Raw genomic sequence first — 25,798 nt, forward strand, 5'->3', positions numbered from 1 at the left:
TAAGCCTGGCGGTATTAGCGGTGCCTTTAATCCCAGCACTCGGGAGGCAGAGGCAGATGGATCACTGTGAGTTCAAGGCCAGCCTGGTCTACATAGAGAGTCCCAGACAGCCAAGGCTACACAGAGAAACCCTGTCTCAAAAAACAAACAGACAAAAAACCAAAACAACAACAACAACAAAAAACCCAAACCAAAAAAAGAAAGAAAAGTATGTTCTAACTTTCCATGATTCAGATGTCATGAATACCAATTTTTGTATTGTCAAATGTTTGAGATGAATTTGTTGCTTTAGCATTTGTTAAAAGTATGTGCATTGGCAGGAGAGATTGCTCAGTGGTTAGAGCACTGTCTGCTCTTCCAGCAGTCCTGAGTTCAATTCCCAGCAACCACCTGGTGGCTCACAACCATCTATAGATCCATTAATGAGAGCTGTGCCTTCTTTTGGTGTGCAGGTGTACATGCAGATAGAGCACCCCGACATAAAATAAATATAAATAAGGAAATCTTTCAAAAACATTTTATGTGTGCGTGTTTGTTTGTTCCCTGTGTGCACAGGTACCCACAGGAGCCGGAGGAGGGTGTCTCCTGGAGGTGCAGTTACTAGCAATTATGGACAACCTCATGTGGAAACCTCTAGAAGAGCAGCGAACACTGAAGTGCTGAGCCATCCCTGTGGCCCTTGCTTCAGACAAGCTCATATTTCTTTTCCTTTGATCCTGTTCTGTGGCCCTTAGTGTTTTGTGATCGTCTCCACCTTCTTTTTCCATTATTATTTGTTTTATGTGTGTGTGGGGGGGGGGGACTTGCCTGCATGCATGACTTTGCACCAAATGCCTGTGTGCTGCCGGCAGAGGATAGAAGAGGGTGTCAGGTGACCTGGAATTGGTTAGAGACTATTTGTGAGGCACCATGTGGGTGCTGGCAACTAAGCTTGGATTCCCCCTGTGAAACCAGCCAGTGCTCTTAACCACTGAGCCCTGCATTTATACTTTCTACTAAGGTGCTTAACTATATGCCACCCATAAGCATCTTAGACCAGGCGTCGTAGTGGCACACGCCTATAATCCCAGCACTTGGGAGGCAGAGGCAGGAGGATCTCTGTGAGTTCGAGGCCAGCCTGGTCTACAGAATGAGTCCAGCACAGCCAAGGCTACACAGAGAAACCCTGTCTTGAAAATCAAAAAAACTAAAAACAACAACAAAAAACCCAAAATGGCGTCTTAGTTAGGGTTTCTATTATTGTAATAAACACCATGACAAAACACAACTCGGGGAGGAAAGGGTTCATTTCTTCTTATACTTCCAGGTCACTGAGGGAAGTCAGGGCAGGCACTCAAGGCGGGAGCCTAAGGACAGGAACGGATGCAGAGGCCATGCAGGAAGGTGCTTACTGGCTTGCTCCCTGTGTGATGCTCAGTTTGTTCTCTTTCATACCTAAAACCCACCTGCCGAGGGATGGTACCATCCACAGTGGGCCGTACCCTGCAACACGAATCATCAATCAAGAAGATTCCCCCAGAAGCTGGGGCGTGGTGGCACACGCCTGTAATCCCAGCACTGGGGAGACAGAAGCTGCCAGATTGATGTGAGTTCGAGGCCAGGCTGGTCTACAAAGCAAGTCCAGGACAGCCAAGGCTACACTGAGAAATCCTGTCTTGAGAAAAAAAAGAAGATTCCCCAGCCTGATGGAGACATTTTCTCAACTGAAGATCCCTCTTCTTGAATGACTCTAGCTAGTGTCAAGCTAACAACAAAACAGGACAGAGGACATTTCGACCGACCACCCCATAAACAGCTTACCATTTCACCATGGGATTTTTGTTTTACTATTATCATTTTGTTTTGTTTTTGTTTGTTTGCTTTTCGGGACAGGGTTTCCCTGTTACACAGAACCTTGGCTGTCCTGTACTTTCTTTGTAGACCAGGTTGACCTTGAACTCACAGAGATCTGCCTGCCTCTGCCTCCTGACTGCTGGGACGAAAGTCACATGCCACCACTGCCTGGCTACCGGGCTTCTTTTTTAAAAATAAAGTCTTGTGTAGCCCAGGCTGTCTTTGAACTCTCTGTGAAGCTGAGCTGAGAATTACCTTATACACTTGCTTCTCCTGCCTCCACTGCCTGAGTGCTGAGATCACAGTGTGCCACATGCTGGGCAGGGGTAAGTACCTCAGGGGTAAGGACTAGGAGAAACAATTGTGAGCTTTCTAGAAAAGAACAGGTTAAGATGAATGTGATTCTGAACCTGCTGCTGCAGACACCGGAAGGCTCTGTGCAGGCCCTGAAGGGTGAAGCTTGTCAGGCGAAGGATGGCGCCATAGCTCCTGGGAACTCTGCCTAGTAACCAGATAGCCTGGAAAGTGTCCCAGCATGCTTTGAGGGCTATGGTCCAATCCCTGTCCTCCTCATGAATATGTATGAGTCTCCAGATGTCAGCTGAACCCCCTCCTTCCTGCTCAAACAGAGCAAACCCCGCCCCCACTCTTCTTCCTTCTCTATAATAGCTGGCATCATCTTCAGCTCTTTGCTTCAGAACTGGAAAAATAATGTGTACATTGCATTTTGGGGCCCGAGGATACACCCACAGAATGTTCCAGGGACTAGCATCTCCAATAGGAACCTGGCTTCTAGTAGTGGTTTCACAACTATGTCCCGGGTAACAATGGATCTTGCCATGACAATGAGAAAATGAAACAAGGGCTGAGTCGGGAGAGCTCAGTGCATAGCATAGCTTGTGACCTCCAGCACAGAAAAGAAAGGAAAAGGGGCTGGAGCTGCAGCTCAGTGGCTAGTGTTTGCCCAGCAGGGATGAAGCCCCGGGTTCGAACCCCAGCACCACGTAAAGTGTGGTGGCACACACCTGTAATTCCAGCACTTGGGAGGCAGAGGCAGAAGGCTCTCCACAACAATAAATAATAGAATGTAGTACAATAACTATGGTATAAATCCAGCCACAAGAGTTTGCTGACTGTATGCTTCTTTTTACAAGAAATGCCCAGGCAAGGCCTTGGAAACAGAAACTAGTGAAGAAAATGGGTAAAGATGATGCCACTTCTGTGAGGGCTAATGACAATTCTCCTCAATTAGATGCCAGGAATTAGTTGGCTCCACAACTGTGAATAGATTTTTTTCCTTTTTTAAATATTTGCTTTAGTTTTTTTTTTTTTTTTTTTTTTTTTTTGAGGCAAGGTTTTCTCTTTATAGCCCTTGCTGCCCTGAAACTCTCTCTGTAGACCAGGCTGGAGATCCACCTGCCACTGCCTCCTGAGTGCTGCACTGCCACCGCTGCCACCGCTGCCACCGCCTGCTTGCACCACCGCAGCCTCCAACACCACAGATGGCTCATAAATAAATAAATGTAATAAAAACATAAACTTTACTGTATGTAATTATACTCCAATACAATGTAAAATGACACAAACTTACAGCTCCGTTGTCCCAGCAGTGTTGGAAGAGATGGTGGAAGAAGAAAAGGTCTCTAGGGTGGGGCATCGGCTGCCTCGCTGAGGATCCAGAGACTCTCTCCCAGCTAGAGAATACAAAGGAACGTCAGGCTGGTGACATGGCTTCCTGTGATTCTCGGAACCTACATGGCCGGAAGGAGAGAACTGATTCTTTTTTTTATTTTTTTTTTTGGTTGTTTTTTTTTTTTTTTAGAGACAGGGTTTCTCTGTGTAGCCTTGGCTGCCCTGGACTTACTTTGTAGACCAGGCTGGCCTCGAACTCACAGCGATCCGCCCGACTCTGCCTCCCGAGTGAGTGCTGGGATTAAAGGCGTGCGCCACCACGCCCAGCTGAGAACTGATTCTTGAAGGTGTCCTCTGACCTCCTTATTCATGGCCAAACCCACACTAACATCATCCCTGTTACACACAACAACAGCACTAATGAATAAAATACATTTTAAAGAAGGAACTCAGTCCCATACTACATTTGGGGGGTGGGTGTCAGGCTCACGTGGTTGGTGCATGGCTTTAAACCCCACACTCAGGCAGAGCTTTGTGGATATGAGGCCAGTTTGGTCTATACAAGCAGTTTCAGGGCAGCCAGGGCTACACACTGAGATCCTGTCTCAAAAGAAAACAAACCGGTGTCAGTCAGTTACTGGAAGAGTAACTTTTTTGTTTTTGTTTTTTTAAACTTTTTTGTTTTGTTTTGTTTTTTCGAGACAGGGTTTCTCTGTGTAGCCCTGGCTGTCCTGGATTCGTTTTTGTAGACCAGGCTGGCCTCGAACTCATAGTGATCTGCCCGTCTCCGGAGTGCTGGGATTACAGGCATGCGTAAAAACAAACCCCTCAACCGGAAGAAACTGGAGTTAAAACCTAAGGGCACCTGGACATAACCCAGCAAGTATGGAGACTCCTCTATGAGGCCTGGTCCAAGCTGGGCATCAGGCCAGGGATCCGCAAACCTCTGCAGCTGCTCAGAAATCAAAAAGGGAGGGAGCGAAAAGGGCTGGAAGCAAGGACCAGGACCTGAAGCTTCCTGTCAGAGAGAGGCCCCAGCCTTGAGCCGGGGTAGGAAGGCTGAGGATGGAGGGGGTGGGGCTAGGACATGTGGCTGCCCCCCTCCCCCAGCCTGGCTGGGCCTTCAGCCTGGCTAGGCTGAGAAGGGCAGGGCACCACCTCCTTTGGGGCTTTATCCAAATTCCACACAGTCAGTGTTGAGCTGTCTGAGCCCCAGAGGGGATGTTTAGACTATGACATTCGAATTCAGTTAATCTGCTACATGTGTGGAGACAGAGGGCTCTCCAAAACCAAGTATTAATCTTAAATGCTTTTAGTAGCCTGTTTCATTATGACATTTCTCACACATTTTACCCTCTCATGTCTCCCTCTTCTCTTTCCTCTTTTCCACTAACCCCATTCTCCTTTCATGCCTTTGTTTGTTTGCATTTTATTTATTTATTTATTATTTTTATGGTTTTTGAGACAGAGTTTCTTTGTGTATCTCTGGCTGTCCTGGAACTAGCTCTGTAGACCAGGCTGGCTCCTAACTCAAAGAGATCCGCTGCCGCTGCCTCTCCAGTGCTGGGATTAAAGGTGTGTGCCACCATCAGAGCCAAAAACTTTAAATTTTAACTAACTCAGAAGGTTAAGCAGAGCCTGAAGTGGCAGGAGTTTCCACACTATTCCTCTTCCTCCTGGCCTACCCTTTGTCCTTTCCTCCCCCTGAAAACGAACTCAAAGGAGCCTCTGAGTCACTTTCACAGGGAGGACAGTGAGCTGTTGCCAGGAAACTCGACTGCCATTTTCTTGTTTATTTCTTCAGGATGTATTTATATCACATTGGGAACATGTGGGGCATCTAGAACTTTCCTCCACTCCCGATGGGAATGTTAAACGATGCCATCACTTTCGGAAACAGTTTGCCAGCTAAAAACAAAACAGAAACATGGGTAACCACAGCAGCCAAGCCAAAAGTGAGCCCACAGTTCTGACTTCAAATATTTATTTGAGAGAAGTAAAAACATATGGCAGTTAGCTAGGTGCCTTAGCATAAGCCTGCAAAACCAGCAAGCAGGAGATAGAGGTAGGAGGATATCGAGTTTAAGGGCATCCTTGGTACATAGGAAGCTGAGGCCAGAGTGCTGGGATTAAAGGCACTGCCTCTGTGCTCTGCTTTTCTAAACTGTTGTTGTTAAAAGCTGTGGCTATCCTGGAGCTGGATTTACAGGCAGTTGTGGGTGCTGAGAACTCAAGTCGGGTCCTCTACAACAGCGGCAAACGCTCTTAACGGCAGAGCGCTCTCTCCAGCCCCACAGCTCTAAGTATGTTGTTTACAGTGTACATGCCAGCTCAGCGTAGACTTAGACTTTCCCCTTTGTATCCGTTAGGTATGAGGCGCTCAGGGAATCCACCAAGGCCCAGCAAGGAGACCCTGGCTGTCACATCGGAGGAGGTCTGATACGAGGAAGCGTTAATGACAAGGATGACGAGTGGGTATTAACGGCCCATGACGGGGCTCAAACGCCACCCGCTGTCTTACTAGGCACATTCCATCTTGCTAGGAATGTCTGCCCAGCACTATTAAGGCAATCAGTGCAGGAGTCCGCAGGGGCCTCCGCTTCCAGATGTGAGGGGGGCGGGGACCTTCAGGAGACGCCCCTATGCTCCGTGAGCCAATGAAGGATGAGAGGGCGGGCCAGAGGGAGCGGCAGCGCTGCCATCCAATGGGCGTCCGTCAGGGCCCCGCAGCGGGCCAATGGGAGTGCCCCTCGGCCACGGTGGGAAGCGGCCGGGTGGCTGGGCCGTTGTTGGCGCGGGGCGGCCGAGGCGGCTGTGGCGGTGGCGTTCCCGCTGGGCTCTGAGGTGAACGCGGGCGGCGGGGTGGTGCGGGGCGGGCGGCGGCGGCGGAGGCTCAGGCTCGCGGCGGGAGGCCGAGGCGGAGGCCGGGCCGGCACCAACCGCCCGGGCCCGCAGAGCGCAGCGCCGCCTCTCCCCGAGGCGCCGCCGTGGCGAGTGGCCGGGCCTGAGTCCGCCTCCCCGGGCCTCCCGCCTGCCGAGTCTTCCCTGCCAGAGGTCCGTCCGCCCCTCCGCTCTCTTTGTCTGCGTGTTTTCCCGTCGACAGTCACCTTAGGTTACTGAGTTTCTTTTGCTTGCTTTCCGGGCTCTGCTGCATTGGACTCTTGAATTCGTTAAACAGTCTCAGTTGCCAGGGCAGTGAGGATGGCAGGTGGCCTGACAATGCCCACATCAGCCTGGCCCCTTGTAGCTTTCCGTACCTAAGTCTATTTCTGTGTCATGGGAAGGAGTGATGTAAACATTGGCGCTGCAGTTGCCAGCGCTTGGTCCTCTGCCTTGTATCCTGTATGGAAAGCGAAAGAAAGGCCTGGCATGCCGGGGTGGGAGGGCCTCAATCGTGACAGAAAAACCATGGTAGGGCACCATCTCACCTAAGGAGGCAGCGTCAGCATCAACTAGTCATCCTGTGGCTTTGGATATGATGTACCAGCATTAGCTCTCTGCTTCGGTTTGGTCTGTATGTGTGTGTTTGAAATAGGGTCTATTGCATCCCAGGTTGGCCTTGAGCTTACTAGGTCACCAAGATGGTTTTGAACTTGTGGTTGGTTCTCTGACCCGGTATCCCTAGTGGTAAGATTCAGGCATGAATCATCACGCCCAGTTTTATGGCTGGTCAGGGAACACAGGGCCCTGTATCACTTGAGCCCCAGTCTAGGCTTATCACTTTGATGGTAGTCTTGCCAAAAGTGTATAACCTGAGTTTAGTCCAAGAAAACATCAGATAAACCCGAACTGACCGTCTACAAAATAACTAGCCAGTAGCTGGAAATTCTTAGTAACTGCTGGTAGCTAGCAAGCTCTGATTAAGGTACTAATTAGCCAAATAAGGCAGTGGGAGATGAAACACTAGAGAGTTTTCAAATCAGAGGAAGAAGTAACATCTAAGTGCTTTATGTGAGCCAGGATTGAAACTGAAGCACAAAAGGGGAGCTGGTGGTCTCTTCCTGACATTTGAATAAGGTCAAATGAGATTTGTTACATTTAGTAGATTAGTTACATTTTTTTTTTAAAGTTAGGATTTAAGACTATTAACTTTAACTGCAGTTGGGTAAGTTCTTTGTATTTTAAGGTTTTTTTATTTTTTTGTAACATTTTGTAAGTCTAATTATTCTTTAAATTGAGAAATTAAAAACAATAAAAAGGAATCCCCAAAGTTTTTATTCTTTTGCATGTCATCCCTAAAGCAGAAATGAAACAGAAAGTGACACTTCTTCTTTGCAGTTTTCAGGAAGAGCTAAGATGGCTGAGTTTCCAGACGACCAGGCTGCCCGGCTGTGTGACAACTGGTAAGACATGGAATCTAAAGGTTTGACATGCAGACAAGGTAGCTCTGTAAAGACTTGGGTGGTTTATTGGTAGATTGTAACTGAGGCCATATGGGATTCTAAACTATGCAAGTCATTGTAACTAAAGCCTTTTAACCTTGTGTGTAAATTGCTTGTTTAGAATTTGACAGGGACATTTGTCTGGATAGATTAGGAATTAGAATGGATAAAGCTGGGACTTGGACCTCTGTTCTGTCTTTAATTAATGACCTAGCAAGATGGAGCTAAGGGTGGAGAGATGGCTCAGTGGTTAAGGGCACTGCTTGCTTTTTCAGAGGACCCAGGTTTGGTTCCCATCACCCAAAGATGGCTCACAGCCATCTGTAACTCCAGTGGCCTCTGGCCTCTCTAGACACTGGGCACGCATGTCGTATACAGACATGCATGCAGGCAAAAACACCCATACACATAAAATGAAACCTTTTTTTTTTTTTAAAGATCTTGGAGCTGGGTGTAGTGGCACACACCTTAATCCCAGCACTCAGGAGGCAGAGTCAGGAAGACCTTTCTGAGTTCTAGGCCAACCTGGTCTATATATAGGGAGACCCTTTTCAAAAAACAAAACAACAACAAACCTGGAATGGTTTGGATCCTCACCTTCTGTGGGTGTGGGCAGTGGTGGAAATTGTACACAGTCTTATGTGTGGTCAAGGTCTGCCACTGAGCTACCCGCAGCCCCTAAAGCCTTTACTCACATATAAGAAGTAACTGATTTGTTTTGCTTTTGAGACAGGGTTTCTCTGTGTAGCCCTGGCTGTCTTGGAACTCAGAGATCCACTTGCCTCTTCTTCCCAAGTGCTGAGTGGGATTAAAGATATACCACTGCTGCCCAGCTGAGAACTGATTTTTGTTTGTTTTTTCAAGACAGGGTCTCTCTGTGTAGCCTTGGCTGTCATGGACTCCCTTTGTAGACCAGGCTGGCCTTGAACTCACAGAGATCTGCCTGCCTCTGCCTCCCGAGTGCTGGGATTACAGGTGTGTGCCACCATGCCTGGCTAGAACTGATTTTTTTTTTTTTTAAAGATTTATTATTTATTATGTATACAGCATTCTGCCTGCAGGCCAGAAGAGATGGTTGTGAGCCACCATGTGGTTTCTGGGAATTGAACTCATGACCTTTGGAAGAGCAGTCAGTGCTCTTAACCTCTGAGCCATCTCTCCAGCCCCGATTTTTTTTTTTAATGTCTGAAAAAGTATAAAAAATTGTGTTTGTTTGTTTGAGACAGGGTCTTGCTGGCTAGCCTGGAACTCTTTTTGCAGACCCAGCTGCCATTGAGGTCACAGAGATCCACCTGCTTTTGCCAGTGTGGTGGAAGGAAGGGTTTCCCTTCCCAGAGCCTGGCTTGGGTGTTTGGAACTGAGTCTTGGTGAACTAGATGTAACTAGTGCTGAGCAGCTTAGGAGGAATGTTTTCTTTCTTCTGTTGTGGGGGTGTCTTAAGATAGGGTCTTGCTATATAGCCCAGGCTACCTCAGGACTGGATGACAAGTATGAGTCGCATACTGGCCTTTTCTTTTTGAGATGGTTCACATAGCTCAAGCTAGTTTCAAACTCAGCAACTAATAAAAAATGACCTAAATTGCAGAGCTTCTGTCTTTACCTTCCAAGCACTGGGTTAAGAGATGTGAGTTATCACGGGTAACTACAGCATTAACCCCTCTTTTTCAGTACTGGGGACCCAACTCAGGCTTTCTCAGGAAGCATCATACCTGAGTGTTACAGTATTTTGTATCCGTTCAGCCTACCAAGCAAATAACTGACACAGAGAGACTGAAATGTACTTTAAAGCTGCCAGCACTTCGCCGGGCAGAGTCTGAACTGATTTTAATCTACTCATAAACTAAACAAACTACTCTAAACCTTATAACATACATATATTCCAAGCACTTGCCACTATGACCCCAGGGCCAGTCCTCATCAAGTCCCCACCATCATCCTCCAACCATCAGACTTTCTCCCTCCCTTCCAGGAAGTCCCGCCTTCCACTTCCTGTCCTTCTGCCCAGCTGATTGACTAAACAGCGCTTTTGACGGTTGACACATTCAGCATGCCTCTACAATCCCCCCTTTTAGTCTAATTAAAAAAAACCACAACTTTTACATATATAGTTATATCATTATGCCAATATATATACACAAGAACCACAAAACAATCATTATGCTATAATGTTTTGCTGTCTTCAACCCCATCAGAGACTTGAGACTGAGTAACAGGAAGTGCAGGCTAGCAGCTTTTTTGTATGTGAATATGAGGGTGTGTGAACGGTGCTGTATATCTGTGGTCAGAGGACATCTTGCAGGACTTAATTCTTGCTTTCCAACATGTGGCACCTTTACCTGAGGAATGAGACCTAGACAGGTAGGTGAGAGTAGCCGGTTCCTGGTGTGGTTTTCTCAAGGAAATATCTCTCGCAAGGCAGTGGTGGCGCATGGCTTTAATCCCAGCACTCTGGAGGCAGAGGCAGGTGGATTGCCATGAGTTCAAGGCCAGCCTGGTCTACAAGCGAGTCCAGGACAGCCAAGGCTACACAGAGAAACTCTGTCTCCAAAAAAAAAAAAAAAAAAAAAGTTTTTCTCTGTTTTGCTGGTGGTACATGTTATTTATTTATTTATTTTTTTACGTTATGTTTTTTTGGTTTTGTTTTGTTTTTCTTCTTCCTTTGAAACAAAGTTTTGCTGTACCCCCAGACTATTCCTGGCTCTACTAACTCTCTTTCTCTTTTTTCCCCTTAAGATTTGTATAATTTAGCCGGGCGTGGTGGCGCACGCCTTTAATCCCAGCACTCGGGAGGCAGAGGCAGGCGGATCACTGTGAGTTTGAGGCCAGCCTGGTCTACAAAGCGAGTCCAGGACAGCCAAGGCTACACAGAGAAACCCTGTCTCGAAAAAAAAAAAAAAGATTCGTATAATTTATGTGGATGAATGATTTGTCTGCATGTGTCTATGTGCTCCATATGTGTACCTTGTGCCTGTGGAGACCAGAAGAGGCCACTGGAGTTAGAGGGGATAGTGAGCTACCTTGTAGGTTCTGGGAACGGACCCTTGGTCCTCTGCAACAGCCCTGAGTGTCCTTATCTGCTGAGCCATCTCTCCAGCCCCTTCACTAGTACTTCTACTGAAAACTAATGAGGGAAGAACGGTTTATTCTTTTTAATGTGTCTGAGAGGGTGTCTTGCCACTTCAGAAAGACTGGCGGTCATAAGCCTTGAATCTGCTTGTCTCTGCCATGGCACTGGCTTTTACATGTGCCTGGGAATCTAAACGCAGATCCTCATGCCAAGCTCTCTACCCACTGAGCGAGTGAGCCAGCCTGTTCTGTGTTTCATGTACTGCATGGCGGCAGGAGGGAGATGCTGGTGGAGGAGGGTGCCATGCTGTTGAGAGCTAGAGGAGAGCGCTCTTATAAGTTTTGCTGCTTTTCTCCTCTCAGCTTTGAGCATATCTCCATTGCTGGCCCTGTCCTTGTGGTGAAGGTGCATTGCAGAGAGTGGCTTTCCACTGGTGCTCCCTGCCTCCCACATTAGAGACTCCCCAAATGTCATGTGCATGTCTGTGTAAGTCAGTGACTCCATCATCATTGACATGGATAAAATAAGAAAATGTGACTTGGCTGAGACATCCTGATTTCAGTCTGTTCTAATTTGAAGAAGTCTGAGGTCTGGGACAGTGTATAAATAACTGTGCTAAGGGAGTTCAAACAGCACAGTGGAGAAACTAGTGAAAGCAAGGTTACCTGCAGCAGAGCCAATAAAGAAGACAAGCAGTTTAGCATGGAGGAATGACCTAGCCCACCCCTGTCTGCCTGAGGAACTGTTTACATTGCAGGTTTTGAAAGCTGGTCTTTCAAAGCTGGGGGTGAGCTGTAGAGATAGCTCAGTGGTTAAGAGCTTGTACTACTCCAGCAGAGGGCTTTACAACTTTCTATAATGTGATGTAATGCCCTCTTCTGGCATGCAGGTAGAGCACTCATAATCATTAAATAAATACATACATAAATAAATACATAAATTAAAATCTTTCAAAACAATGTTGGGGGCTGGAGAGATGGCTCAGAGGTTAAGAGCACTGGCTATTCATTTTTTATTTTATTATATTATTATTATTATTATTTTTTTGCACTGGCTATTCTTACAAAGGTCCTGAGTTCAATTTCCAGCAACCACATTGTGGATCATAATCATCTATAATGAGATCTAGTGCCTTCTTCTGGCCTGCAGGTATACATGCAGGTAGAACATTGTATACATAAAAAATAAATAAATAAACCTAGCTGTCCTAGACTTGCTTTGTGGAACAGGCTGGCCTTGAACTCACAGAGATCTACCTACCTTTGCCTTCTGAGTGCTGGGATTAAAGGCATGCACCACCACTGCTGGCTAATAAATAAATCTTAAAAAAAAAAAAAACCAAAAACTTGGAGCACATGCCTTTAATCCAAGCACTTGGGAAGTAGAGGCAGGAGGATCTCTTTGAGTTTGAGGCTAGCCTGGTCTACAAAGTGAGATCCAGGACAGCCAGGGCTTTAAAAAAAAAAAAGTTGGTATTGGACTGGATAGCTCGTTCAGTGGTTAAGAGCACTTATTGCAGGGGCTGAGGAGATGGCACAGAGGTTAAAAGCACCGCCTGCTTTTCCAAAGATCCTGAGTTCAATTCCTAGCAACCACATGGTGCCTCACAACCATCTGTAATGTGATCTGGTGCCCTCTTCTGGTGGGTAGGTGTATATGCAGGTAGAACACTATACATAATAAATAAATAAATCTTTATTTTATTTATTTATTTATTTATTTTTGTTTTTGTCGAGACAGGTTTCTCTGTGTAGCCTTGGCCATCCTGGACTCACTTTGTAGACCAGGCTGGCCTCGAACTCACAGCGATCTGCCTGCCTCTGCCTCCCGAGTGCTGGGATTAAAGGCGTGCGCCACCACGCCCGGCTCAAATCTTTTTTTAAAAAGAGTGCTGGATATTGTGGCACACGCCTTTAATCCCAGTACTTGGGAGGCACAGAGGCAGGTGGATCGCTGTGAGTTTGAGGCCAGCCTGGTCTACAAAGTGAGTCTAGGACAGCCAAGGCTACACAGGGAAACCCTGTCTTGAAAAACCAAAACAAACAAACAAACAAACAAACAAGCACTTGTTGCTCTTACAGAGGACTAGGCTCAGTTCCAGTGTTCAGTTCCCACATTATAACTCAAAGCTGCCCATAAATCCAGTTCCTGGGGATCCAGTGCTCCCTTCTGGCCTCTGTGGGCACCAGGCATCCACATGGAGCACAAACATACATGCATGCAAAACACTTATATGCAGAAATGGTGGTACATGCCTTTGATTCCAGCACTTGGAAAGCAGAATCAGGTGGATGGGTTTCTTGTGAGTTTGTGGCCAGCCTGGTCTACATATAGAGACCCTGTTTCATAAAATAAACCAACCCTTCCGCCATCCACCCACAAACAAGGAAAAAACCCCAACCAACCAAAACCCAAACCAGTTGGGCTTTGAAGCCTTCTCTGTCATCTCTCTTCCCCTGCCCCCTGCCCCCTTGGTTTTCAAGGCAGGGTTTTTCTGTGTAGCCCTGGCCATTCTGGAACTCACTCTGCAGTCAAAGCTGGCCTGGCTCTGCCTATCTGCCTCCTGAGTTGTACACTACTATGCCTGGTTCTCTGTCATCTTAAGAAAAGGATAAGGTACAGCCGGGCGTGGTGGCGCACGCCTTTAATCCCAGCACTCGGGAGGCAGAGGCAGGCGGATCGCTGTGAGTTCAAAGCCAGCCTGGTCTACAAAGTGAGTCCAGGATGGCCAAGGCTACACAGAGAAACCCTGTCTCGAAAAACCAAAAAAAAAAAAAAAAGAAAAGGATAAGGCATTCTTAAGCATTGCTGTTGCATTGTCCACAAGTAGGCAGTTAGTAGGAAAGAAAAGTTGTTGTGATGGAAAATACTTTTTTCTGGGGCTGGAGAGATGACTCAGCGGTTAGGAGCACTGACTGTTCTTCCAGAGGTCCTGAGTTCAATTCCCAGCAACCACATGGTGGCTCACAACCATCTGTAATGTGATCTGATGCCCTCTTCTAGCCTGCAGATGTACATGCAGGCAGAGCTCTGTATACATAATAATAAACAAATAAATCATAAAAGAAAATACTTTTTTTCTAACCAGTATCCTAGTTTAAGCATTGTGTGTGTGTGTGTGTGTGCGCGTGCGTGCACATGCACATGTGTACCACATTGTGCAAGTTAGGGTCAGAGGACACCCTTTTGCGATCAGCTCTTTCCAGCTACCACATGGATCCTGGGATCACATTTAGGTTGCCAGGCTTGGCAGCAATTGCTTTCCTTCACCGAGCCATATCCTGAAATATTTTGTAGTTGGCACTTTTCTTCTGGTTTTGGTTATTCCAGGACATGGGAATATCAGTGATAGAAGGCTTCTAGGACCTGGAAATTGTTCCAGTCCAACCAGAGCTACAAAAACAAGACCCTGTCTCAGCAAAAAGAAAGCCATTAGCCAGGCAAGGTAGTTCATACCTCCATTCCAACACTCAGTAGCTAGGGTAGGAAGAGGGCTATAAATTTGTGAGAACTTGTCTCAAAAAACAAGCTTGGTAGGGGGGATGGCACTGGAGAGATGGCTCAGAAGTTGAGGGTACTGCGGGGCGTGGTGGCGCACGCCTTTAATCCCAGCACTTGGGAGGCAGAGGCAGGCGGATCGCTGTGAGTTCGAGGCCAGCCTGGTCTACAAAGTGAGTCCAGGATGGCCAAGGCTACACAAAGAAACCCTGTCTCGAAAAACCAAAAAAAAAAAAAAAAAAAAAAAGAAGAAGAAGAAGAAGTTGAAGGTACTGACTGCTCTTCCAGAGGTCCTGAGTTCAATTCCCAGCAACTACATGGTGGCTCACATCCATCAATGGTGTGATCTGATGCCCTTCTGGCCTGCAGGTGTGCATGCAGATAGAGCACTCAATAAATAAATAAATAAATATTTCAAAGAACAGAAAAAACAAGAAACCAACCCAAAACAAAACAAGCTGGGCATGGCTGTCTTTGCCTGTAGTCTCACCTTTGGGAGGTAGATAGGAAGAGTTAAGGTGTTTTTCTGCATGGGGATGTGAGGCCAGCCTGGGCTTTGTGAGATCCTGTGGGAAAACACAAACACAAAACCAAAAATGTCAATGGAGACAAAACTGATAGGACATGTATCCATGTGATATCACTGTATGGAAAAAGGATTTGATCAGTAGTAATGCTTACCTTTTTCTTTGGCTTCTTTCTGTAGCAAAAAGGAAATTCCTGTGTTTAATTTTACCATCCATGAAATCCATTGTCAAAGGAACATTGGTGTGTGTCCTGTCTGCCAGGAACCATTCCCCAAATCCGACATGGACATTCACATGGCCACAGAGCACTGTCAGGTGAACTGCCCACTCCCAGATGTGCAATAGAAAAGCCTGTTGTTCCAGAGCCACTTGATTGACTCTTTTTATCCTAGGTGACCTGCAAATGCAGCATGAAGTTGGAGAAGAGGCAGTTACAGCAGCATGAGGTTAGTGTCACCCTGAGAAAGAGGGACAGACTTCTGGGGTCAGGCCTGCCAATATCACAGAGCCATGTGCAGAAAGCCGGCACACAGCCTTTTCTCCATCAGCTCCCATCAAACCCATGCTAAAAGCCCAGTTGAAGCTTTGACTGAGGCCTGCAGATGGGACTGCCCAGCTCTTGCACTCCCCCTTCGAGTGTTCTTTGCCTTTGGAACCACGTCTGTCTGCTGGGGTTTCCCTATTGGTGCCTTCATGGGGTATATGAAACCAGATCTGTGGCTTGTTCTCTATGTTGAAGAATGGCTTTTCCTTTCATTTGTAATTATTTTCAGATAGTGTGTGGGTGTGCTGTCTGTGTGCCACAGTGCACTTGTGGAGGTCAAAGGTCAGTTCTCTGTCCACCATGTAAGTCCCGGACCTCAAAGTCAGGCTGTCAGCTTTGGCAGCAAGCACTCATGTTTCCTGATTCCTGTTTTGTTTGTTTGTTTTTCAAGACAAGGTTTCTCTATGTAGCCCTGGCTGTCCTCGACTCCCTTTGTAAACCAGGCTGGCCTCGAACTGACAGCCATCTTCCTGCCTCTCCCTCCTGAGTGCTGGGATTTAAAGGCCTGTGCTACCATGCCGGGCTATGTTTCCTGATTCTTATAAAGTGTAACATTCCAGCCGGGCTTGGAGAAGAATGAAGCAGATACTTAGTTTCTTGCCCTGTGCTAAACTCTAGCCTCTGTGTGCCTTCCTGCCTTGCCTTGCAGGAGACTGAGTGTCCTCTGCGGCTTGCTGTCTGCCAGCACTGTGATCTGGAGCTTTCTGTTCTCAAGCTCAAGGAGCATGAAGATTATTGTGGTGCCCGGACAGAGCTGTGTGGCAGCTGTGGGCGCAATGTGCTTGTGAAGGAGCTGAAGACTCACCCTGAAGTCTGTGGGAAAGTAGAGGAGGAAAAGAGAAATGAGGCTGCCATCCCTCCTGATGCCTATGATGAATCTTGGAGTCAGGATGGAATCTGGATTGCATCCCAGCTCCTCAGACAAATTGAGGCTTTGGACCCACCCATGAGGCTCCCTGGAAGGCCCCTGAGAGCCTTTGAGTCGGACCCTTTCTACAGTAGCACTGCCAGCCAGAGAAGCATGACACCCCATTTTCCAATTCAGAATAATCTGTGTGAGTTGTGCTTAGCATTAGGAATTGGGTAGTGCCACCATCTCAGGACAGAGGGCAGCTGGAAAACATGCCAGTCACTGGGTGACACTGAGCAGGGTACCAGACTTGCCTATATGTTGTTGCTGTTAGGACTGATGGTGGTGGGCTGACAGTGTCTTAGTCCCCGAGGCACCCAGAGCATGCCTGCAGGTTGTTAACTGGCTCAAGTGTTGTCCAGGTGGCCTGCCTGTGCTTACTCATTCTGCCATCATGCAGATAGGTGAGAGCAGCGTTGAGTCTGGAGAGTAATCCTTCTGATTAGTCATTAGCATGATCATAATGGAGCATTGCTTCATGGTAGAAGTCAGCCTCAGAGGCCCCTGAAGGCAGAGGGCTCAGGGTACTGGTGGGTTGGCAGCTTGTGTTGATCTTGACAGCTTCTCAGGCATGGATGGTGGCTTTCTCTAATGTGCTAGTTGTTGTTTTCTTCCCAGATGAAGAACAACAAAGGCAGGAAAGGAATAGAAGCCGGCAGTCTCCAAAAGAGAGTGCTGAAAATAATGCACACTTGGACTTCATGTTGGCCCTGAGTCTGCAGAATGAGGGACAGGCCTCCAGCATGGCAGAGCAGGGCTTCTGGGGTTCAGTGCCTGAGGCTGATCCAGCTCATGGTGGGCCCACATCTCTCGGTGACCTAAAGGGTAAGTTTGCTTCTTTTGCATAGTCAACAGTTTTTTTTTAAATCAATGTTTTGCTTGCTTGTATGTATATGCATTAAGTGCCTTGGGAGGTCAGAAGAGGGTGTGGATCCCCAAGAACTGGGGTTACTAGGTTATGAGCTACTATGCAGGTGCCAGAAACTGAACCTAGGTTTTCTGCAAGAACAGCAAGTTCTCTTTAACCACCGAGCCATCTCTCCAGCCCCCAGTCACTATAATTTTTGTTAGTCTTATATAACTCATATAAAATTAGAATGTTGAGCTGGAAGATGGCTCAATGGGTAAAGGCATTTGTTGCCAAAACTAACAGGTTTGGAATCAATTCCCATAGTTGGTCTTTGAGCCCCATGGATTGATTGTGCTCATCTCTGAATACAAACATCTTAAATAAATACAGTCAAATGGCACCCACACACCTTTTAATCCCAGTCCTTGGGAGGTAGAGGCGAGCAGATCTCTGTGAGTTCCAGGCCAGGTGTATATAGTGAGATAGTGTCTCGGGGTGGGGGGCAGGGAATATATATATATATATATATAATTTTTTAAAATTTTTATTTATTTTGGATTTTCTTTTTTTTTTTTTTTTTTTTTTTTTTTTTTTTTTTGGGTTTTCGAGACAGGGTTTCTCTGTGTAGCCTTGGTCATCCTGGACTCACTTTGTAGACCAGGCTGGCCTCGAACTCACAGCGATCCGCCTGCCTCTGCCTCCCGAGTGCTGGGATTAAAGGCGTGCGCCACCACGCCCGGCTTTATTTTGGATTTTCAAGACAGGGTTTCTCTGTGTAGCCTTGGCTGTCCTGGACTCACTTTGTAGACCAGGCTGGCCTTGAACTCACAGCAATCCACCTACTGGGATTAAAGGCCTGCACCAGCACACCCGGTTGTATCATACAGCTCTTATTTATTTATTTATAGAATATTCTGCCTGCATGTGTGTCTGCAGCTAGAAAAGGGCACCAGATCTCATTATAGATGGCTGTGAGCCACCATGTGGTTGCTGGGAATTGAACTCAGGACCTTTGTAAGAACAGCCAGTGCTCTTAACCTCTGAGCCATCTCTCCAGCCCCAGCATATAGTTCTTTTTTTAGTGTATTTTTAAGGTTTATTTATTATTGTGCATACAGTGCTCTGTCTATATGTATAACTGCAGGCCAGAAGTGGGCATCAGATTACATTATAGATGGTTGTGAGCCACCATGTGGTTGCTGGGAGTTGAACTCCAGTCCTTTGGAAGAGCAGTCAGTGCAGTCAGTGCTCTTACCCTCTGAGCCATCTCTCCAGCCCCAGCATATAGTTCTTAACAAGAGCCTCTCCTATGTAAACAAGACAAATGTCACAGAAGTCTTCCCTCTTTCTTAAATACTATTCTGTAGCACATGTCGTTCCAAGATTTTATGCATTGGCATTTTAAATTTTGTTGTTGTTATTTTTTGTTTTGGGGGTTTATTTGGTTTTGTTGTTGTTGTTGTTGTTGTTGTTTTTGAGACAGGGTCTAACTATGTAGTCCTGGCTAGCCTGGAAATCAGAGAGCTACCTGTCTCTCCAGCTGAATGGTGGGATTAAAGGTGTGTGCCATACCAGGCTACATTGGTACTCTTATTTGTTTTTGAGACAGGGTTTCTCTGTGTAGCCTTGACTGTCCTGGACTTCCTTTGTAGACCAGGGTGACCTTGAACTGACAGAGATCTGCCTACCTCTGCCTCCCTAGTGCTGGGATTACAGGTGTGTGCCATGGCTCCATTGGTACTTTTGAAAAGTCCATGGTAGCTGTTTGCAAAGCAATTGTCCTTTGTGTCTGACTGTTTTCCATGCCTAGTGTCAGGATACACTTAGGACCCTCTATTGGTGTTCCTACAGCTTTTCTTTTCCTTTTTTTTTTTTTTTTTTTTTTTTTTTTTTTTGAGATAAGCTATGTCTGTATAGCCTAGGCTGGACTCTCCTGCCTCCTGCTTGCAAATACTGAGGCTATAGGGTGTCCATCACGCCAAAATTCTTGCAAGAAGTCTATGCTTGGTAGCCCTTTATGGGTTCTTCCTTATGTAGCTCACTCCTTCTTTACCTAATTGTTTCTTTACTTTTAAAAAGTGTCCTGTTTCCAAATAGTCTCTCCCAAATTTTAGAGAACTTCCTTTTTCCTGTGAAACCTCTCTTTGAAGCAGTTTGGAATTTGTATTGTGTCCTCTTCATTGGCAATCCAATGCCCACTCCCACCCCAAGTCAGACATCCTACAGGGTGAAAGGGTTGACCAGCAGTTGCTCGTTCCTGTGGCCCCAGGTGCTGCTGACGAGACTCTGCTACCCTGTGAGTTCTGTGAGGAGCTGTACCCGGAGGAACTGCTCATTGACCATCAGGTGTGTGTCACTTGACAGCTTCGGACAGGAATGTGAACAGGCTGTGGTCCGTGTGACAGCCACAATAGGCCTTCCTGTGTACAGTGCCTGTGGAGAGGTGTAACTTTTTACCATATGGCTGTGGCACTCAGTGTCAAGTGACCCTTCTGCCTCAGTGTCCCAAGCAACTGGGACCCAGTGCACACAGCACTGTGCCTGATCATAAGGGAGCCATGTTTCCCTTTATGCTCATGTGGTGAGGCTTAGTCCACCATTTCTAAAGCTGCCAAGTAGTGATGAGACATACCCTGCTCTCAGAAATGGAACTGACCACTTTGAATACATCTACTGTTTGGCCCTTTACCAAGCATAAAAAAAACTATTTGGCTTTTGTTTTATCAAATGGTGGTGGGCAGTGTGTGATAGAGGACACGGGGCAGTAGGGAACAGCACAACATGGACATACTCTCCCTGGCTTTTCTAGCTCCACTGCACTAGGATTTAAGTAGTTTCTTGGAGGAAATGTTTAGTAATATAATTTTGCTTAACCTCTTATTTTTTTAACATGTTTTTGAATGACAGACAAGCTGCAACCCTTCACATGCCTTACGTCCACTCAGTACTGGCAGCTCTTCTGTCAGGGGGGTGGAGGATCCTGGTGTCATCTTCCAGAACTTTCTACAACAAGCAACAAGTAACCAGTTAGACACTTTAATGGGCCTGAGGAACTCAGCTGCTGTGGAAGATAGCATTATCATCCCGTGTGAGTTCTGTGGGGTGCAGCTGGAAGAGGAGGTGCTGTTCCATCATCAGGTGAGAGTCCTTCACCTGGAGGCTTTTCTCTAGTCTCCATGTGGGTCACCTGGGAGTGCAGCTGAGCGCATGGCATCACAGACTGCATTTGAGCAGAGAGCTGGCTGATGGAGCGTCACCTTAAAGAGTACAGGTGCATCTTGATTCTGACAGGCAGGCTCTCCTGTTGTGCTATTTGAGAGTTGTGCTCCAGCTCTGGCTTTGCCATGTGGTGGCCTGGGCTCCAAATACTCCTCACAAGTGTCTGGAAAAAGGGTGCCATACTATATACTGGAAAGTTCTTTTCTACTATTTCCATTCTGGAATCCCAGGTTGTTGGCAGAAAATACTGTCGTTCCCCCCCCCCCCCCCCCAAGTTACAATTTCATGAAGAGCTAGCAGTGCAGGCATCGTTCTTTCATTGCTCTTTGTACATCTTGCATCTCAAGGACAAACCTGTTGTTTGTCAGCTAGGAGAGGCCGAATAAGCCACCACAAAAACACTGCAGACTAAGTATGCTTTTCTGACCTCTCAACACCAGCCCTTGCTTCATCTGCCCAGAACCTCAGGAGCCCACAATGTCTGTCCATTCCACTCTCAGGATTTTCTTTGTGGTCTTCAGAGTCTGCTGTAGGTGATGACCTCCCAACTTGCTGCTGCTCTTCTCTCCTTAATATCTGATTTTTCTTTCTTTTTGTTTAGGACCAATGTGACCAACGCCCAGCCACAGCAAACCACCGTGCGATGGAGGGCATCCCTACACAGGACTCCCAGCCTGAAGACACTTCATCCGAACTGTCCAGGAGGCCGGTCAAACACCAGGGTATCAGCTGGGGCTAATTTAGGCCACAGCCACTGCTGGCTCAGGCCAGCTTCCCAGCCCTGCTCTGCAGGAGGCTAGCCTATACCTCTAGTTGGCATGCATGAGGGTCTCCTGGGGAGCTGTGCTGAGGCTAAGTGGGCCCTACATTACCCCAAGCTGTCCTAAGTGCAGACTTCATAGGGTTATGGCTTCCGAGGGAGCTGTGAATCACAGTGCTGTGTGAGCTGTGGCTCCTGACTGCCTTATTATCCTCTGGCTGGGCATGTGCTTCTGAAACCTCCCACCACAACGTGAACTGTGAACAGCTTTTCAGAGTTTGCTCAACAGTTAGGAGACTGTCCTTGAGGATCAGGACATCAGCATGTAGAGTGGACAGTCGGCCCCAGATCCAGCACTAACAGCTAGGGTAGCCTTTCCCTAAAGCCCTTGCCACCTTTTCTTCCCAGGAGACCTGTCTTCTGGTTACATGGATGATGTCAAGCAGGAAGCAGCGAAAGGCTCCGCCTACTCCATGTCTCCCAGCAGAACCATGAACAGTGTGACTACCTGTAACCGACTGTTGAACTCACCATCAGGCCCCAGGTCTGACTGCCAGCCTAGCCCTCCTGGTGTGCTGAAGCTCAACAACTCAGAAAGCCAGGACATCCGCAGGCGGAGTCAGGGCAGCCAGAATGGGCCCATAGCATCTGGGCACACTCCAGTGATCCACTCTATTCGAAATCTTTATCCCGAAAACCTTGCGCCTGCTTTTCCTCATGGGCCCCCTGGGAGATACGGAGCTAGGTAAGCAGCAGCTGCAGAATGGAGCTGATGGTGACTGAGGAAAGCATGGGCAAGGCAGTCTGGGGCTGGTGGGATGGCTCAGTGATGAAAAGCACTTGCTACGAAAGCCTGGTAACCTGAGTTCGATCCTCAGAAACCAAGTTGTCCTCTGACCACCCCACATATGCCGTACCCACATATATTGCACACACACAAAGTAATTAATACAGTGCATTTAAAGAAAAAAAAAAAAAAGGAAGAGTGTCTTCCAGTGGTGCTGGGGATGGAACCCAGGACCTCACACTTCCTTAGCTCAGCCCCCACCTTCATCAAGGAGTCTGGGTTTTCCTGCTGGTGTGCACAGAGGGTTGCTGTGTAGTCGTCACTTCCCCCCACATCGAAGCATGGTTCCTAATCTCTTTTTGCAGTGGGAGGAGTGAAAGTAGTCGGAGCTCTCGGGTCACCCCTGCAGCTGCCAGCTACCACAGCAGAGCAGCAAAGGTAATGGCTTCTGCAGATGCAGATGTGGGTGTGGCTGTTGGGGTTGTGAATTAGAGACCTTGCTGGGCACTCCCAGTGGCTTAGGATCTATACCTTGGATTTTTGGGAGAGGAGCTTTTGGGGAACCAGGCAGCTTCAGCATGTGTGTTCTTTCACTACTAAATGTTGTGTTGTCCAATAGGCAAAGCCTCCAAAGCAGCAGGGAGCAGGGGATGCGGAAGAGGAAGAAGAGGAGTAATGGTGACTGTGGGGGAGGGCCTCTTGCAGCCCACCCCTATGCAGAGCAGCACGTGCTAGTGCAGTGTCCAGCTGCCTCTCAGGCTCATCGAGCAGGAGAGACTCCAGATTGTAATTTTTCCTATGTTATGGCCATTTTGTGTCTTTGAGATTGTGCTGTGGGTGTTTGGGTTTGAGGGAGGGCTAGAAGGGAGGCCCTAGCTGCCACTGTTGGGCAGTAGTGAAATCAGTGCATCTGTGGCCCTCTTGGCCCAGAAGGGCTCATTCTTAGAGATACTATCACCACTGCTTCTTGGTGCTTTGTGGTCCTGGTGGACAGAGAGGAGGGTTCTGGGAATCTTAGAGCTACCAGTGAAGCAATGCTCAGCCTGTGGGGGCCTAAGCTTGGATTTGCAGCATGTTAGGAGCAAGTTGAGCTGCAGGTACATGGATTAGAGGCCACTTTGGTGCTTGTGGGTCACTCATCACCCTCTGTTCTTGATGGGGAATGTACTGCTTTGTTGTTGCTGCCCCCACCAGGGCCACACCTGCCTTCATGAGGACCAAGGCTCTAGTCCCCTCCCTTTTTATTTTACTGTTCTAATTATCTATTTCCTTGTAATAGAAATAAAGTTTGTATTTAGAGCCCAGCTGAGGCTTGTGTTCTTTCTATAGAGATGGAGGAGAGTGTGCACAGTCTCATTGTGTAGCTCGGCTGGCTTTGAACTTGCAATCTCCCTACTTCAGCTTCTAGACTGCAGGTACAGAGGACCGGGCTCTTGGTCAGATGCTCCAGCATGGGTTCTTTCTCAGAGTGCTCAGAATTCAAGGGGTCATGTTCTTTTTCCTTCCTTCCTTTTTTTTTTTAATCCCCGCCTTCGCCAGAGCTGAGGATTGAACCCAGGGCCATGTGCTTGCTAGGCAAGTGCTCTACCACTCAGCTAAATCCCCAACCTCTTTTTTTCCTTCCTAAGACATCTCATGTAGACCAGGCTGGCCTCCAGCTCTCGACTCTCCTGCCTGCCCTCATTGTAATTGCTGCTAGTTTCCTCCAAACTTTGCCCTTTGAAGGAAACTCAGGTTCACTGCACCTAGACTTGGGGCCTAGGGAGGTTTCTCAGACAGAAGAGACACTGGAGGGTTCTCAGTAGCCTCAGCCCTGGGCCAGCTACCATGGCTGAGAAAGACTGCTCAGGATATGTCTCAAGGCAAAACACATGCAATCCTGAATCCCCTAAGGAGCCCAAAAAGGAGCCAAGCCTTTGAAGGACAACCAATCCTACTAAAGTCTGGGAGGATGGGAGAACTGCCTTCCATCAGGTGGCCATGCTGCTAATTCTTAGCAGAGCCAGGACATTGAGAAGAATTATTCTGTCCCCCCCAAATGGGACACACTGTAGGTCAGGTGTGTCACTCACTCATACCTCAGACACCAGGCTCACTGAGGGTGGCTAGCTCAGAAAAGCCTTCCTCAGGAGCCAGAGAGCATGGCTCCTGCTGTCACTGTCATCCTCTTGGCATTTCAAACAGGTGGCAGGAAGGGTCCACAGCAACTTAGGCTTGTCCCTGGTGGGGATGGAGCACAGGCCTGCCAGAAAGCAGAACTCTCACCCCAGGACACTGTGGATTGGACATGGTAAAATGACAGCGGATTGGCTTATGGCTTGTTAGTAATTTGCTGTCCTGAATAGCTATGGAGACACTTTTAAAAAACAGCTGGGGGTGGTGATGCACACCTGTAATCCCAGCACTCGGGAGGCAGAGGCAGACGGATCTCTGTGTGAGTTTGAGGCCAGCCTGGTCTACAGAGTGAATCCAGGACAGCCAAGGTTCTGTGTAACAGAGAAACTGGAAAAACTAAAAAAACAAAAAACCACACAAACAAAAAACACATGCAACTAAATGTAGCTAGACGTTAAGGTCTCCCTGAAGTCTCTACAGTCTGCACTTTTTAATTTCTCAGCCATTCTGGTGTTTACAGCCACAGTTCTAAGGCATTCCTTTGACACTTGTTCAAACTGTCATGTGTGCTTCAGTGTCTGCAATTCCCTCTGACTTCTCTGAGTTGCAGGTACTATATGCCCTTGTTTAGACTTTTTAAAAAATTAGTGTATAGTAGTTGGAGGAGATGGTTTCATTATGACTTCTTCATAATAAAATGCACATTTTGTATGGGCTGAGTCATGTCTCACTGTGTAGTCCTAGCTGGCCTAGCATTTACTACATAGATCAGACTGGCCTTGAACTTCTGGCAGTCCTTGCCTTCTGGGGGTGGTGGTGTGAGAGACTGAGTCTCATGTAGCACAGGCTAGCCTTGAGCTTTCCCTTTTCCTTCTCAGTGCACCACCATGCCTAGCCCCATCTGAGCTGTTCGTCATGAACTGGTGCTACATATCTGGCCGTCCCAGTTGGGTTTTTTTGAGACAAGGTTTCTCAGTTTGGCCTTGGCTGTCCTGGACTCCCTGTATAGACCAGGCTGGCCTTGAACTCACAGCGATCTGCCTGCCTTTGCCTCCCGAGTACTGGGATTAAAGTTGTTTTGTGTGCCGGGTGAACCTGGCTCTTACAGCCTGTCTTGGCTAGGGTTAGAAGACATCTTTCACTTTCTAGGTTAAAGTCTGACACGAGGATGATTTTCTCTTAAGCTTTGGACTCTTCCTAGGATTGGAAGTCCACCCTGTGTCGTGTGCTGCATCCATCTGCTGGTGATAAATGTCCACTTATCTCTTCAGAGGCTTCCTGATTACAGCTGTACTTATCCCAACAACTTAAAAATGTCCCTTTCCTTTGTCTTTCTGTCCTCCAGACTGTGACTTCTTTTTCATCTTAAGCTGTTTGATGCTAATCCTCAAAGCCTCTCTTCTGTCATCTCACATATTTTTTCTGATTTAATGGAATGAATACTTTTACTGGGTTGTGGATATCTTGTCTTTGTTGTCCGTTTCCAGTGTGGACTTTCTCACTCATCATGTCAGGATGGACACAAAGTGCTAAGGCAGCTCCCAATAGCCTTCACTATGGCAATCAGCTGGCACTTTGCCCAGACACCCCAGAAGCTTGTCTTGCAGGTCCTTCCTCTAGGTCAGTTGAGAGAAAATCCCCCAGACCCCATGTGCTTGAAATTCCATTGTTTTC

General features: G+C 47.3%; 1 protein-coding gene across 1 annotated transcript; it reads left to right on the top strand.

Annotated features, from left to right (window-relative positions):
- Positions 1–6,498: 6,498 nt before the first annotated feature.
- On the top strand, positions 6,499–23,313 carry Trafd1 (TRAF-type zinc finger domain containing 1). The gene is made up of 12 exons (XM_051161580.1): positions 6,499–6,519; positions 7,744–7,808; positions 15,119–15,254; positions 15,332–15,385; positions 16,133–16,538; positions 17,012–17,218; positions 19,513–19,589; positions 20,151–20,381; positions 21,064–21,184; positions 21,631–21,967; positions 22,375–22,447; positions 22,629–23,313. Exons 2-12 carry the CDS (start codon positions 7,762–7,764, stop codon positions 22,683–22,685), a joined length of 1,746 nt encoding a protein of 581 aa, XP_051017537.1. The 5' UTR covers positions 6,499–6,519; positions 7,744–7,761; the 3' UTR covers positions 22,686–23,313.
- Positions 23,314–25,798: the final 2,485 nt, after the last annotated feature.

The sequence above is a fragment of the Acomys russatus genome, chromosome 19 (assembly GCF_903995435.1).
Source record: "Acomys russatus chromosome 19, mAcoRus1.1, whole genome shotgun sequence".
Lineage (NCBI taxonomy): Eukaryota > Metazoa > Chordata > Mammalia > Rodentia > Muridae > Acomys > Acomys russatus.